General features: G+C 40.6%; 1 protein-coding gene across 1 annotated transcript; it reads right to left on the bottom strand.

Moving 5' to 3' along the window:
- Positions 1 to 2,700: 2,700 nt before the first annotated feature.
- Positions 2,701 to 15,529, bottom strand: LOC133014168 (transcription factor E2F3-like). Its single transcript, XM_061081337.1, has 8 exons — positions 15,218 to 15,529; positions 13,164 to 13,284; positions 11,762 to 11,892; positions 11,533 to 11,621; positions 9,463 to 9,621; positions 8,946 to 9,060; positions 7,560 to 7,701; positions 2,701 to 6,666 (listed from the first exon to the last, which is right to left on the bottom strand). Exons 1-8 carry the CDS (start codon positions 15,497 to 15,499, stop codon positions 6,374 to 6,376), a joined length of 1,332 nt encoding a protein of 443 aa, XP_060937320.1. The 5' UTR covers positions 15,500 to 15,529; the 3' UTR covers positions 2,701 to 6,373.
- Positions 15,530 to 17,179: the final 1,650 nt, after the last annotated feature.

The following is a 17,179-nucleotide window of genomic DNA, read 5'->3' as shown; positions in this document are numbered from 1 at the left end:
TAACCTTCATGGTATAAGAGGGGAAATCCAGTAGTATGTCCTGCTGCTAACGGTGAAATGAAACTCTATTCTTTTTTTACTGTTCATGCTGAAATAAAGTGGATTCACTTGGTCTGACGTTTTCGATCACATCTTTATAAAACACCTCATTAGCTTCACACTACAAACCCTGTGGGGGGGGAAATGTTTTTTTCCCCCCCCACAGGGTGAGAGAGGATTCCAGATTCATTCACTAGACTGGCACTCAGTAGAGCTCAACAGAGCCGTACAGGTTCATCTCTGATTCATGCAGCTTCATTCTACCAAGTTTTGTGGTTATTGGTCCAGTAGTTTATTACATGTTGACTGACAAATCAGAGGTGAAAACATAACCTCCTTAGCAGAGGTAATAAAACCTCCACACATTTATCAAGGAAATGTCACCAACATTATTAATAATTAGAAGCACAACAGGAAATTAAAAGAAGAATGAAATTCACAGAACATACATGACTCCTCGTCAACTTTACTGTATGAAAATTAGAGATAATCCGAACTGTACACTATGCACTACAGACACTGTGGGCACCTTTTTCCACATGATTTGGGAATGCCCAGGGGTTGAACATTTTTGGAGAATGGTGCAGAGTGAACTGTCATTGCTATTGTCCATTCCTATCCCCCTGTCCACATCTGTTTTTATTTTAAATGATCTCTCTCAACTGAAACTCACGAAATCCTCAAAGCGCGTGTTTCTGGCTGGTCTAACTGCAGCTAAAAAGATGATCGCAACAAGGTGGAAACCGCCCCATATACTATCTCTGCGACAGTGGCTGCTCAACTTCATAGATGTTGCGCTTCTGGAATTGTCCACAGCACGCCTCCATGGTGCAAAAGGAGGAAGTGTCATTGTACTGGACTCGAACAGTGGAGGTCTCAAAGGCTTTTTGGTGTGAGCTGAGGCCCCCCCCCGGTCCTGTTTTCTTTGGTTTATGTTCCCTGTTTATGTTTTACTGTGTACTGCAAATTGTGGACGGCATCTTACCATTTGATAGATCTAACTAGGTTACACTTCAATGGAACTTTTTTCCTTTTGCATTTATGACATTTTATGTATTTTACCTAATTTTGGCTATATATTTATCTTCAGATTTATCTTTTTATTTTATTTTTATGTTTTCATTTTATTATTATCCGGCGTGTATGTGTGTATCTGTGTGTGTGAGTACATGGGTATGCTTATGTTTGTATACGGTAATTACTTTATTTATGTGCTGTTGAATGATGATTATTTTTGTCCTTCAAATCCCAATAAAAATTTGATCACAAAAAAAAAAAAAAAAAGAATTGGCAGGATTTCAATCACCTATTAATTGCAAAATATATTACACTATGTAAATTTAAATTATTTAAATATAAAAAAGAAAAAAGTAAATTAAATTAAATGAATTAAAACATTTAAAAAAAAAATTAAAAACCTGCGCGCTTTGGGCTTCTGCGCAGGATGTGCGCGCGCAGTTTTTTTTTTCTTTTAAATGTAATTTAATTTAAAAAAAAATTCTTTTATATTTAATTTGAAATGGTTATTGTTCATTTTTGTTTTTAAATTGACACATTATTAGATGTTGTGCAATGAATAGGTGGTAAGTCCTGCCAACACGACAGCCTGCCAAATTTACCCATGAGTTCGGACCCAGCTCCTGTGTCCACTGGTGTCCTGGTTCCACCCATGGCAGCGTAGTGGCGTGGGGCTGGCTCATCCCTGCGGCCCAGGGAGCGCATTTCTCGCTCTGGTTCAGGGGTAAATGATGCTGGTCTTCACAGGTGACTGACCTACGCAAGCCTGTAGCTGCCCCCCACAGGAGATTATGTGCTTGTGTGTGTGTGTGGCCGCGGCGCTTCCCGGTTTGATGTACAACCAGCAATCAGTGCACGACAAAAATAAACCAATATATACAATGTAAATAAAACACAATATAAAAACCCTATAGACTAAGTAGCAGGGGAAAATGAGCTTTTATCTTATGTTGTAATCATATATTACTGATTTTATCGACTTTATAACAATGCATTATATTTTGTATGTGTTTTCAAATTCTGAATTGGCAAAGTTAGCAGTGGCCTATCTGAAGCTATGAAATACATTTATAACAGAATATTTATGTAAGTTTCTTGTCCATTTGTTCTCTGTCTCCTTGTTTGTAATGAACATTGCCCCTTTTGAATAAATAGAAGTAATATAATATAGTATAATGAATAAATATCTGAAGCAGAAAATGGAAATACTCAAGAAAAGTACACCTCAGAATTGTTGAACACAATATTTGAGGGTGCATACTTGGTTAATTTTCAATACAGACCAATCAAGATTTATAAAAGAAAAATACAAATGTACTCAACAAGCCACTATCTGCAAATGATTTTAATATATTTATATTAATCGTTACAATTTCAATAGGGCCTCACTGTCTGTCAGTGCCTCTCAGTGCTCGAGCCGTAAATAATAATAATAATAATAGCACCTTCCTATACAAGCTTTATGTGCTTCACAGGAGAATAAAACAAAATACTATATTTATCTAAATTTGATATGGATTATTAATATGGATATCCAAGTCAAATTGTGCTTTATTTCCTCTGTTTAAATTTACTGCAAAAAAAAGATTGCACAGTAGAGACAAATCTGAAACAAAGTTTGAATTCCTTATTTATATTCTTTATTCAAATTTTCAATTACAAACGCCCAGAGTACAAAAACAAATCCATTTCACCCTCCCCCCCGGCAACAAATACAACTCATATTCCGCATTTGAACAGATGTTAAAGAAACCGTTTATATAACTGAACAACACACGTCAAAAACATCAAATTAGTTTAACATTCAACTGCACACAGATACTTTCACCCATGCCTTCAGATTGCAAAAAGAAAATGTAATGCGATATTACAGCTTGTTTTTTTTTTCTCGTAATTAGTGGAAACAGGCATCAATATTACAATTTGACAGTCAATTCTTTCCGAGCAAACAGTTAAATTTTCACATAACCATTACAGAATATTCATGGATCAGTCTATTGTATTTGGTAACAGCTTAAGAATAGCCATAAGAAAAATAGCAGGAACAACAATGCTGTTTCAACCTGGACTATAGTTGACCGTTTAGCCTAACGATAACTTTCTGCAAGGTCTAATCACACATCAGAATCGCATATTAGAAATGTAATTTTAAGGGTGACCCATAACACATTTAATAAGCAGTGCATTACAATCTTTTAACATTCCATTCGAAACCAGTGGAAAGGTACAATCTCCCAATTCCTAAATTCATGTTTCCATCACATAAAAGTGGATAAAATATTATGACCAGATTCTGGTCGCTTGTAATTGATGTAGGAAAATCTCATTCCTGATGTAAAGGGTCTGATGAAATAGAAAGAAATATAGTTAGTGGGCCAAACTGGGGAAACAAATTAGACTTTTCCATAAATACATATAAAATACAGATATAAATATGCCTATAGGAAAATGTTTTGTGAAACACAGCATTTCTGCCTGTTTAAGTCCAATTTCAGTCAGGTATGATAGGTGCAGAAACTTCACAAAGTTCTGCAGTCTAAGAAACCGTATTTTCTCCTCAAATGCATGGATACGGTTCAGGTTTACTAGTAGAGAAACTACTTCTTTTGACAGGATTCAAAATTTTGAAAGTGAAAATGGCAGAAAAGCCCCCAAAATAGGAAAAGTTAGTCAGACTCCCTCACATCATTCTGAAAGTAAAACGGACACACGGTGTCACAGAAGCAAAGCTCCCTTCACACATCAGCAATGGGCGACCAGGAAACCGATCCTGGTTCAGTGGTGTATAAAGACACACAGGCTACGTCTCTTAAAGGGATGATAGGCTAACTTTGAAGAAATACCTGCATTATTGAATGAGTAAATCTTATCCATTAGGTCAATGAGATGCAAAAAAACACTGACAAAAAAAGCTTATGGAACATATCCAAATAAACACAACCAAAAGAAATATTGCAATACATTTTTCCACTTTACCATTTATCAAATGTGCATCCCAGTTTTCAAATTTAAGATGTGACAGCAAGAGGCCGTTTTAAGAGCAAAGGCATTCTCATTACTACATCAGGGCATGAGTGGAATCTCGCACACCTCAAAAGACCAAAGTGCGATGTAATATCCAATATCACAAAATCAAAACAATGTCGTTTCTATGACAAAGGGGGAATTCAAACACTCCAACACACTATGGCATTTACCTCTACGCCCTATTACTATAGTCAAACATTAAGTGAGAGGTAGCCTACAGTACCTTGTGCACTGAAAAATTTAGAAAACTGTACATCAATTTACACATGGCAGGCTTACTCTTCAGCAAGCTCGATCTTTAGACGTTGACTCACACATGCTGCATACGCAAAGTACTCGAGCGGAAATCAATCAGGTCGGGGAGGAGTTACAACTAACAGCAGCGATAGGTCCTGCGGCTAAAAGCCAAGGGTTTCACACAAGATGTGTTTTCTGTTATTACCGGGGATGGTGTCAAACGCAAGAAGCTATTAGATGTGAAAAGCAACAGTTCTCCTTATACCTATAGGGAAAAACAAATTAATCACATCCTCTCATTTCTTACTTCACCAAGTCCCCAAAATGTTACAGAGACTTTGTGGCACTGAATTTGAATTTTTTATGGTGAAAAGAGCCCTTCAATCAAGCCTCATTTAGTGGCAGTTTCTTAGGTGACCATGATATAATTAGATATTTCTACAGTTATAAAATCCATTAAAATTCAACACTTACTAAACCTAAAAAGACTAATACTCACCCGTCCTCTTTCCTACACTGCTTTCAGTCCACACTGAGTGGGCAGCATATGCATCAAGTGGTTCAAAGTCAAATGTTTGTGATAAGCTCAAACCACAGTTTAATTTCACATCACACAGTCTAACTGAGGAGGCTTTATGGGAAGTTTTTGTTATGGCAGCTTCTGCTGAGGACTATGGCAGGAACGTGTGAAAAGAAGCGAGAAAGAGGGAGTTTCGGTCCTGAATTCACAAATAGGGATAAGGATGGACGACTTGAGAACAATTTTCAAGTTTATACATCAGGTGTTTTTGTTTAATCCAAATTTACCCAGGAGGGAGGGCTTTTCTGGCCTCTGTTATGCAAGGTTAGACATCACTTTGTTTTCATTTGTCATTGCAGGATGGCCAATCGATCAGCAGGTGTAAGGCTGATCAGGTTAACAGGTAAAAAAATAAAAGACTGCATGCTCGTCTTCATTAAGAGCATTTAGACTGCACAAACCATTGCTTTTTTTTTTACAGTTTAAATTTGAAAATTTACCTGGGGCACACATAACACAGTCCCTCATGCCACACTAAATAGAGCTTTAATGTACATAGACTTTAGAACCATCCTGACAAGTGTCAGTCACGAGAGGGGACCAAAGCCTAACCCTGCCTAACCCACAGGTAAGTTAACAACTGTATCATGGATGATTCGCACCAGAATTGCCCCATTTTCCATTTCATATTTATTTTAACCTCTAAAATGTTCTACATTTGAACAATGAGAAATGCCTTTTAAACAGCCAACAGTATGAGCAGTCAATCACAGATCCAATCATTAAGATTTCTTTAGCATCTCTTCTGCCCCAAAACCCTTGACATTAACACATTTTAAACTTGCGGTTACATCTCAGGATGGATTACCTGGAAGAATTTGGAAAACTGACAAAAGATGCATCAGTGGGAACTAACAACATTCTGTCGTTGCCAAAACACAGATTTACAAGCCTGACAAATCCTCAGATGCAGCATCCTTTAACAGTAAACACAGTTTTCATCTTCCCTGCTCTTGAGGGTTTTACCAAAGGTTCAGAGTGTTTAACCGATTGTAAATGCACCTCAGGGGCATTGATGCTAAGCCCAGTCACAGAGAATGTGTGTTAATGCCAGGTAATGGGGGGGTATTTGCAAACTCCTCTCGGTACAGTGACGTGAACCTCAGACAACAAAGCAAGGTGGAAATCCTTCCCCTCGCTGTTTATGCTTAACCAGACAGAAAAGGCTTTCAGATTTCCACCAATGCTCAGCTACACTGGAGGCCTTACATAGCCTGAGACCTGGATTAATGGATATGTCTGCACACTGATCAGTCGTGTCTTCGTGTGAAATGGTTCAAGGCTGTTCATCTCGCACACCATAAGAGAACATGGCGTTTCCTCCCACCGGGGCTGAAAAGGGTGCTCGTCGCCTCCTCTCCCGTCTATTTAAAATTGGCTTCCTTTAACTACACAGTCAGTCACAGGCATCAAAACCCTCACTTTTCTCCACCTCACTCGCATGCGCTTCATCTGAATTACTGTTAGCCAATGCTAGCTGCACAGGAGGTCATCCAGGCAGGAGGGTATTTTATCAAAGTCATAGGCTTCGAACAAATCACTAATCCCCTGGTCGTCTCCCAAACCTAAAAGGTAGTCCTCTTGGTCCAGAAGCGGGGGCCCGAGATTCAAGAAAGGCCCCAAGGAGGCAGGGATCTGGTCATCTGTCTGCTGGAGGAGACTGGTGTAAGGGGACGAAATGGGGGAGAGAGTCGTCACAGAGACTGCTGAGGTGGAGGAAGGTGGAGCCAGGGTGTTGCCGGGAGAATTGGCCGTGCAGCTGGGATCTGTGAGATGAAAATGGAGTCAACAGGTTATTATCTTTACCGGGCCATGAGATTTAATTTGTCATAATGCTTGTTGCACTTTAAACCAAAATTTGACTTCTGGGTGTAACACAGGTGGTTTGTTTGGTTGTACTAGTGAATGAACAGCCGCATGGATACAAGCAAGTTGATTATTCAACAGTTTGGATCAAATTGTTAACCAACCAGCTTAGATAGCCATGGCCACATTTTATTCTAACATCAGGTTAGCTAAATATTGTCATCTTTATTCAAGAGTAGATTTTTTTGTCCAGAACAAATGCCAAACAGCCAGACTGGCATCAGTGTATTCAATTCAACTTGTTTATGGTAAGACTTTTACAAGCCTGCAGGACTGTCCCAACACTTTACATAAATCTTTGTACTGGGGTAAGAAAATTATTAAATTCTCCTTTATAGCCACAGTACAGGTTGTTTAGTGAGTCAGTAAATGTGATACAGATGACGACACCTTAAGGGTTTGTCAATACCCAGATTGGTAATCTAGCAACACTAGACCAAAAGTGGTATATTGCCAATATGTCAAGTTACAATAATCATTAACTAATGATCAAGCGCCATTGTACTTTAAGCTCAATGCTAACGTGACACTCATGACTTAAAATCATGCCTTAAAAGGACCCTGTGCTGAGCAACACAGAAAACCCTAATCAGAATGAGTCAGGCATAAATACTGTAGGAAACGCTGCGCATATGCCACAGACAAAGTCTCCGAACTATCTTGCTTATAAATAAATTAAATACTCTATAATGTCTATAAAAACTGACCAGAAACATTGTGGCAGACAAAGACAAGTCTAACAAACCCCAGCTTGTAAAACACAGCTACCTGCCTATGTTGATCTGAAACAAACCTTGAAGGACTTTGAGAAAAGGAGAGTTCCCGTTGATGTCTGTATTTCCATTTTTTACAGGACTCCTGGGGTCATTCTCCTCATCGGGACACAGCAGGACTTCGATAGGACCTTTGGTGCTGGTCAGATGGACGGACAAACTCTGGAGGGAAAAGATATATATATACAATGGTCCTTGAGTTCAAGTTAGAAAACTGACAGAAGTGCACTTGATATGATGAAATGACAGATGCTTGAAGGGTTAGAAAATGGAGTCTGGTTTCCACATGGTCCTCAAAGGTATGCACATAGTAACTGATACACAAAACTGTGCAAACTGCGACAGCACTTTTGTTGTAGACCATGCAACAGCTTTAGATACTGAGACGTCATTCTCGAGTGTCTTGTAAAACCAAATCAGCAACACCCACTCTGTAAGGGGGAAGTTAACTTCCTCAAACTTGCGCTGTGTCCATTTTGAGTTTTTATAAAAATTATTTAGATACCACCTTCCAGTCAAATGTTAAAGAAATAAAACGTTTCTTTCGTATCTTTCAGTATTTCAATTTGATTCCAGTGTAGTCGTTTTCAGAAATGTCCTGTGGTGGAACTCTGTAAAATTGGGTCTGGACTTTCTGGCAGTTTTCCTTTCACACATACACAAAATATCAGGCCGGGGTTTTGTCTGACGCATTCACAACAAATTCTCCGCAGGATTCAGGCGAGTGGTGGTGCAGCTGACAGAGGTAAGATGTACAGATTCATTCCTTTTCTGATTTAGTTTAACTGCACATTGACACCAGGTCTTATCAGCACAAACTCTATTGACATCTTCGCTGGCGTCTTCTACGCGAGTGACACCACACAGCAACAGATATTTGTTTCTTTGTGTGTCTGTCGCGTTCCCCCACTCACCCGCTGTGAATCCAGCGGGGATCTATTGCAATGTTCTCACATTGACTTCTGCAGACTTTCTGCTGACATTATACTAGCAAGTGGGAGAACATATAGGGAAACTGCGGAGGCTCTCACTCTGACATTTGTGTTCCCACATACACCCTCTGCAGAGGATCGCTGGAGTTCAGTGCATGTCTGAAAGCAGCTTATGTGTTCGAGTTCAGTCAAAGACACATCTTTCTTCTTAGTATAAAGCATGGAAGCATGGAGATCCATGCACCTCACTTTGTTAAAAGCGTGTGCAGAGAAGCATGTACCACACAACACCTGATGGAAGGTTAAAACTCATACGAGTATTCTCTGAGTAAGAAGGGTCAGACAAACAAACTGTTTCTTTTAAAGAAATACAAGCCATGGGTCAGATGGGGTGAACACGTACAAGGAATTTCGTCTAAACAAGGAAAAACTGCCTTTGTTTGGAATGTTTGTGCATTGTTCGTTTATACACACCTCATCAGGGTCTGGTACTTCTAGTTTGGTGTCTGTTGGCGCTTTCACAACAATAACAGTCTGATCTTTGAGGTTTCCCAGCTGCTTCATGTCTTGGTATGTTACATAGGCATATGTGAAGAATACTGGGTTAAAGAAGTAACACCTCAACGTGAGCACATGTTGATACTAATACTGAACCAATGTGTATACACATGCCCCAATAAGTTCGTTACAGGACAGCAACTATCCAAACTGGTTTGGCACATGCTGGTGGGAGTTTGATGAATCATTTTACTGTAAAAAAATAAAACTTTCTTTATGTGGCAACCAATCTAATATTATCTGCATAACCCAGAATTAAATTTCCCAATTCGCCTCAAAGGGCAGGTGACGAGCCGAAAACTATTTCATGTGGTCTCCTAAGCTGATATTTACCTACTGAATCATGCGAACTTAGCTACAGGCCATTTTAAAGTATGAGGTAACTGAAGTAACTACGGTAATTTTAACTTTCTGATGACACGGAAAAGGATATTTCTGGTTGCTCTGCAAGTCGCTCATGTTTCTCATATCCAGGCTGCATCTCTGGATGAGTTGTTCGAGCCTCTGTTCTTCTTCTCCCAGCGCGGAAACCTCCGTGGTCAGCCCCTGTCTCTGGCTCAACGCTCCCTCCACCTCTAACAGACTGCAGCCCCTACAGGTGAGAGAAGATTGAAACACAGCAAATTAAAACACATGCAGAACCTTCTTTACTTATGGGTCTTGAAAACAGTATCGTCAACAGGGAAATATTTTCCTTAGTTTATCTTCTTGCAGGACACAACAAACAATGAGGAAAGTCGAAGTACCAAAACTGTTGTGGGTGATAAAATAAAAGAGCAATACAAAATATATTCAACTGTTAAATGCTTTGTCATTACACAGTCATTCAAGAGAAAATCAACTCAAATGTTCAACTATGGACATCTGCAGGTTAAGTGACTAATACAGTGAATGAATCAATGAACCAATGAAGGGAAAATCAACAGTAGGCCTTAAGTAAAATAAACTAGAGATACGATATACTAAAAGCATTCAGGGTTCACCTACTACACTAAATACTTTCAAGGACGCTTTATGGCACACGCTCTATGGTCTCAGTGATAAATGGATAGATGAAGATATAATTAACCTTGCTCCACTCGAGCAGATTGTGGCACAGTATCCCTATACCCAATCTACATGATGTGGCAAAAGCTTGCACTCAGCCACCTGCCAGCCTGTTCTCTGAAGACCATGGAACAGGCCAAAGCTGTTTATTGGCCAAAACCATTCAGAGCACATCAACCCAAGAAAAATTTTCCTGAGACTTTAAAACACTTTAAACTGCAAAGCTGACACAAAGCTGAGAGGCGGTGGACTAGTCGCAGAAACTTGGACTATGGGCAGAAAAGGTCTCTGGTTCGTCTCTGGTTTGACTCCACGGAGAAACAACAAAAAGATGAACCTGGATTGATCTGTCCAAAAATCCAAGAGGATTCTCCCTACCCTGTCTAGTGCCCCTGAGCAAGGCACCTTACTCCCCTAACATCTGCTCCCCGGGCACCGTACACGGCTGCCCACTGCTCTGTGTGTCCTGCACCAGATGGGTTAAAAGCATAGGTTAAATTTCCCTCCTTGCATGAGTGTGCCTGTGCATGTCTGTGCATGTGTGTGGGATAATTAAATGTATCTTAATCTTAATTCTGCTCAGTTCATATTATGTGACATAACTAATGTGTAAAGCATTTTGACTAAACTCTCTGCATTGGACTGTAATGTTTGAGGATACAGCTTTTAGATATACAAGTGAGAGACCAAGCTTTCATTAACGCCCGGGGCCACACAGGGTGCATGTGCAGTGCATGAGGGCTGTGTCGCTGATCTGCTGCATGTAGCGTCTCTTGTTCACACAGGTTCTGTGCCTAAGTGTCTGGTATGACTAAGGGATTCCTCAAATAAAAGTAGGTCATTGTACGCAACCAAATACCAGGACTCTATAGTATTAAGTCCTGCATCGACCAGTTGGATTCAGTCAACAGAAATGCTCGAGTGAGTTAATTTTGAAACAGGTTGAAAACGTTTGAATCTTCCCTGTCTATTATTCTGTGAAGTGCAGGACGCGAGTAGACAAGACCCCGAATCGGTACAGGTGCTGCTCATGCAGGGGAGTGTGGCTTCTCTGATCTTGTAAAATGGGCGCCACAAAAAATCCAGTCTTTCCCCGGCGCAGAAATTACATTTTTAGATCTAATTTCACAAGATTGAAACTAGAAATTGTGTCCAGTATATCTATTTTATAGGGGGGTGTGATACTTTTCTGATATTGGTGCACCATGCCACAGGGCTGACCCTGGTGAGAGTCGGCCTGGTCATAATTATGATGGCAGGAAAGGAAGGAGCCACAGTATGAATAACAAGAAAGGAGCAGAGGTGGAGGATGAAAACACAGAGTAACCAGGGGAATTGTCACATCATGTACTCACATTTCTTCCCAATTATTGTGGTTATAACAAAACGTTTTCTGAAAAAGATGATAATCAAGAATGTACTGAACACGACCAAGTGAGAGAAAATGACCACTTACATCCACTGAATGTTGTTCTTTGATTTCTTCTTGATGAGGTGAATGCCCTCGAGTACATTGGTGATATCATACAGCCGCCTCTTCTGAACCTGAGAATAGAGACGATGTGCAGTTTTTTATTTAATTGTGTAAATAAACAACTACTAAATTAAGAACAAGACCTTATCCCCGATATAACCCATTTTCTCTTCCAATGCACGGAGAGGAAACATTTCGAGATTAAAAATACCTGTAAGGTTTCAGCAGCGAGGTTGAGGTCCAGGACGCCATCAGAAGACTGAGCAAGGAGGTCCACAAACTTCTTTGTTAAAAGGCCCAGGGAGGTGTCGTACCGCGTCTTCTCTGGGGGAGATTTGGGTGCTGTGACGAAGAAGAGGAAGCGGGCAAAGGGAAACAGGGAGGACGGACAATGTTTAACATCATTGTACGCGATATTCAATTTTAGCAGACAAACTCAAAGATCCCACGAAGTCAGGAGAAATGTGAATGAGTCACACCACAGGATTCTCATAATCCGAGAGACATCTAAAATACAAAAAAGTATAAACAAATCCAACTTTGAAGATTCAACTCTTAGGAAGTTTAACAGCTAAAACACACCATAATGTTCGGAAAACAAAATGGGGTCATTTTGTGTTTTTCTTTTTCCCCCGTCAGGAAATGGCGGAGGCAAATGACTCAATCAGTCGCAATCAGCTGAGGATGTGTAACTTACATGAAAGGGGAACAAAGGCTGCATGACAGGTCAAGCAACGGACTGAGACTTAAGATTTTGATAATCGCCAGCTGGAAACATTTTAAGTAAAGTATAACATTTGGATCCTTACCAGCTGTTAGTGTATTTTGTTATCGGTAGCTATGAGCTGATATCATCAGTTCCTCTCATTCAACAGTTACAGTACTTTAGAGGAGCACAGGGGTCACAGCAGCCCCCTGACCTCAATCTCCTGGACATCCTGTGGCTGGAGTCGATGATATCTAACATTACTGAAATATAGTGGCTGACCACGCAACATGAACACAGCAACTCGGGTGCAAAGTTTCTTTTTTCCAATAAAAATCGAACTTCCCTAAACTGCGTAGGAGGAAGAGGCCTGAAAAGATTATTTCATGTATTTTTTCCCCCATTGAGGGTTCATGAGGGTTTTATGTTGTGGCCAAACTTTGTTTACACAGAGAGACAAAATCAGCAATTTTTCAATGTGTGTGTTCATTTCAGCTCCAATGACCTTTCTGGAACAAACCAATTTCTTCAGTGAGATTCAAGGGATTAGATTTAAATAGTCGTATTTGGTATACACCACAGAGACTTTACTTTCTACGTGCGATTCACATGTGATGTGACAATTTGTTCTAAGACTAAAATTAAAACCGGAAACCATGAACCACAAGTAAAAGTGCTGATGCTGCAAAAACAGAGAATAAACACTCATGTACAGCTAAGTGTGAATATGTTTAATTTGAAAAAACTGTGCAAAGCAGGCACAACCAGCTTGTTACTGTGTATAGAGACTGGTGTGATCCACTTCTCCCACAGGATAACCCTGAATCACTGTGCTGTGAATATTGGCTTAAACCTACTAACTGGATGTCAGCGAGTTATTATATTTCATATTATTACAGCTTCTTACTTCTGGGCGTCTTTAACCTTCCTCCATTGGTCGCTGCTGCCGCTGCTCGGCTTCTGGGAGTTCTTGTTGTTTCCGACTGGTACTGGTGATCTGAATCATCGAGCGCCAACCGCCTTTTTGCCTAGAAAGTCAAAAGAAATATGGTTAAAAGCAGGTATTTGGATCCTCACAGGTACCAATGATGCACTATAGCTTTGACTATCTTCAATGTATTTAATGGATAGAACATAAAACCATGCAAGTATAACAGAGCCGGCATGTTTGCAGTCTTTTCCGTTAAATTTCCTATAACCAGTGGGAACCATGAGGACCAGATCAAATCCGTCAGGACATTAGAATTTTTTCATCAGAATTCAACTGTATCTTGGTGACATCACGTCACAAACACATCTGATGTGTCACAAACCCGCTTTTGATTTCTTTTCCACCTTGAGGGACGAAGGGGGTGATAGCGCTCACAATGGAAGCTGAACGGCCACGTGTGAGCTTATGGTTCATCTGATGTCTACGTTCATCTCAAAGTCAAAGTTATGGATCACCAGTGTTTAACAAGTTCCAGAAAATGATTACAAACTCACTTCAGCCAAGTTCCTAGTTTACCATGACTAAACAAAAGTTGTCCATTGTCTCAGACAAGTAGTTCACTTAAAAACATGAATCTAACATGTATGAGCCTATTTAACAACATGGTCCACATCCTTGATCCTTTATGTTGCAATTGATGGACAACAAACATTGTTTAACCAACGAGTTATTGTTTATTTAGTGAAAAACTGAATAAGTCTCCTACAGCCAGTATAAATTGGCCTTTTGGTCATCATCACTGTTACTTGGTGGTGTCTTGGTGATTAATTATAATCATCAACCATTAAGATGGATGTGTTGACAAGAATCCACCCAGTTTTAGTGTCTTTTAGCAACACCCCAGGTTCAGAGTGCTGCTTTACTGCGTTTCCCTCTAAACCCCTGGTAGATGAGAAGTCAGTTGACCCACAATAGGTAGATTGTTTTACTCGTGGTTAAACCTAGGTGTGGACCTGATATAAGGGAAATAATATGTCCTCTGTTGACAGCCAAAATGTCAGCCATTTTATATCAGCAAGCAGCTCCCCTCACCCCCTGCCTGCTCGTGGCTCCAGCCTGAGATGCACATTCTGCTTTAGTTCATTAGAGATGAAACAAAACAAAAACCAACCAACACCCAGAGTTCTGATCAAACTATTGCTGTGTGGTTTGTGCACGTTGAGATTACAGGAAACGTGCACCAGCACCAAAAAAAACCAACTAAGTCAAGTTTCACTTTACTTTTTGCACGAAAGGCACCACAGCGTTGGCACTTTATTCACATTAGAGAAGGGACAAGAGACATCCGTGCAAAAAATTAAGGTCAAGGGCGACAACCGAGTGTTAATGTTGTCCTCTGATAATCTACACAGCGACTAGCATGGGGGAGCTAACACATTTCTCCAAGCTTCATCCAAGTTTGGCTCGCATCTTCAGGGGACGACTGGGAGGAATCTCTGCCCAGTCGCTTCCAAGCTGGGGGTCAATGTGTAGCTGTGGAACTTTAGCCCCTCGTGTGTTGGTAGGAAGCGAGAAAAACGAGCTAACTGGGAGCTGAGCTGCCCAACAAATCCCCCCCAACCCCCCAAAACGAAAGCAGCCACTAGGCCAGCGCTAACGTTACTCATCTCTTACCAATGTTCCCATCTGCCTGCCGGGGTTAAGCGCACTCAAACAAGCACCATGAAGTTAGCTTAGCACGCTATGACATGACAGCCCCGCGTCCTCACAAACACGAAACTAACTGAAACTCAACGGTTAGTCTCCATGGAACCCCCCCACCAGCCCAGCCTGGTCACCCGGCTAGCGGCGGGGAGTTAGCCGCCTCGCTGGGGCTGAGTCGTGGGAATACCCTGGCTAAGTAGCTAGTAGCGTTAGCTGCCCGAAGACAACAAGCTCGGCTAAGCTAGCCGGCTAACCTTCAGCCGTGTTTCGTGGCTACTAGTAGCAAGCTAATGTGTTCAAAACGAGCTGTGTTGAGAGATCATTACCGGCGGTCTCCCCAGAGCCGGTCGTTGTCCCCCTCCGTTCGTTGCAGCCTGTTGTGGAGTTGTGTAAATGTTGTTGATCTGCGGCTCGGATAAACACACATTTGATGTCTGTGTAACGTTGCAAGGCGGTGAGGTGGTGATTATTTGGAAGTACGTCGCGTTGGCTTGTCCCGGGTTTAAACGATCCGAGAGCGTGGTTAAAATGAGGTTATTGTCCAGAGCCGAGCCCCCGACCCCCGCGAGAATCACTTTGTCCGGAGCCGAGGAGAGCCCTCTTCTCATCTTGCGTACTCGGGGTAACCCCGTTCTCGTCTCCTCACTTTCGAGCCCGTGTGGCCGCTAATCCGCCGCAATAATTTCAAAAATAATCAGACCAAAGTGAAGCTGGAAGTCTGATCCATCGACTTCTGTCAAGTATTTGTCTTTAAGAACGTGCATTTAGGCAGATGCAACGGATTAAAAAGTAGCGCAACTCTCGTTTCTTCCGTCCAGAAATGGCTTCAGGAAACGGCCTGATGAATGAAGGGATACGGTTTACGCGCTCAAGAGCCCTCCCGCGAAACTCGGATTTCCCGGGAAATTTTCAAACAGAATTAGCATGCCACCCGCTATTGGCGGGTCCGAAACCAGTCTCCGCCCACTTCGCAGCCGCGCTGACCAATGGTTGCGCAGGATCCAGGGCGCCACGTGTTCATTGGCAGTGGTAAACAGGCGTCGTCACCAGTCACGCCTCGCATGTTCTCCGGCAGGGCTCTAGGTGGCGCCATTGACCAACAGACAGTGAAGTGGTAAATTAAACAACCTTCAACTAAACAGAAAACATGATGTACTTACAAATATAATCTACTTTACATCAGCTTAGTATTATTTGATGTATCTATACTTTTCTTCTGATGCAGTAATATAATGCTGCAACATGTGTGTCTATTCTAAAGTTTACAAGAGAATCAGCTTCGGGTATTTTAGCACCTCATGTGACATTAAATCAAATTTTCCAAATTTATTTTGTGGGATATTACATTTCTGAATCATAACATCATGATAAATACTGGATAATTAAGTACTATTCTACTGAGATTGCTGTGATCAATGTTTTATGCGGTAAAATAATAGAGACAAAACTAAATACAAAGTAAAAGATGAATTAAAGTACAAAATAAACTTTGTGGCAGTGTCATGTTTGTTTTTAGGGCATCATGTTTTCTACACAGATCTTTAGGACTCTAGAATCCCTTAATTATTTCCTAATGCATTATACTTTTTTACACAGTTGGACTCAAATCAAAACTTATAGGTCCGTCTGAAGATGAAGCTGACAACAAGTAGAAATATTACACATATTTTATATATAGCAGGAGTAGGCCCAAAGTAACTTTGTCAAACTGCAAAGCAAAGTCACAGAAGGTCACACAACATAGAAGCATCAGCATTTCTATAAACAATCACTCATCTCCTCATATTGCTGTGCCAGTTTGAATGAGTCGGCCACACTACTAAATACAAATGTTCATATTGCTGGACTTAAAGCAAAACTTATTTGTCCACCCTAAGCACGAGGTTGACAATAACAAACTCATCCAGAAGCACAGCATACCCAATTCAATATTACATAGCAGGGGTACAGGCCTGCATTCACTTTGTTTTGTTAAATTCTGATGTTATTGTGTACATCCATTTTCATAATATAATAATTCCGCTGCGTTGCAGAGGGAAATTTTTTACTTTGAACTCCATTATATTTATTTGACAGAAGTAATTATTAGATTTTTCACATACAAATATAACACTCTTGATGAACACATCTTAAAAATATTATGTCTTTTTTAGAGTAACCGGACAGTATTATATGAAGTTGTATAAATAATCTCCACTTTGACTCAATCATTTACACATTACTGCATATTTTCAGACTTCAACATCAAAACTTTTGTCTTTCATACTTTCATTTCCTTTTGATGATAA

This window comes from Limanda limanda, chromosome 11, assembly GCF_963576545.1.
Source record: "Limanda limanda chromosome 11, fLimLim1.1, whole genome shotgun sequence".
Classification (NCBI taxonomy): domain Eukaryota; kingdom Metazoa; phylum Chordata; class Actinopteri; order Pleuronectiformes; family Pleuronectidae; genus Limanda; species Limanda limanda.
Note: the sequence above shows the minus strand (reverse complement) of the source record. Positions and strands in the feature narration are given on the sequence as shown.

Coding starts and splice junctions, on each gene's coding strand:
- LOC133014168 (XM_061081337.1), bottom strand. CDS start 15,499: ATGAGAAGAGGGCTCTCCTCGGCTCCGGACAAAGTGATTCTCGCGGGG. Junction 11,893..13,163: donor AAGGTTAAAGACGCCCAGAA/GTAAGAAGCTGT, acceptor TCTTCGTCACAG/CACCCAAATCTCCCCCAGAG. Junction 9,061..9,462: donor GACTTGCAGAGCAACCAGAA/ATATCCTTTTCC, acceptor AGTATTCTTCAC/ATATGCCTATGTAACATACC.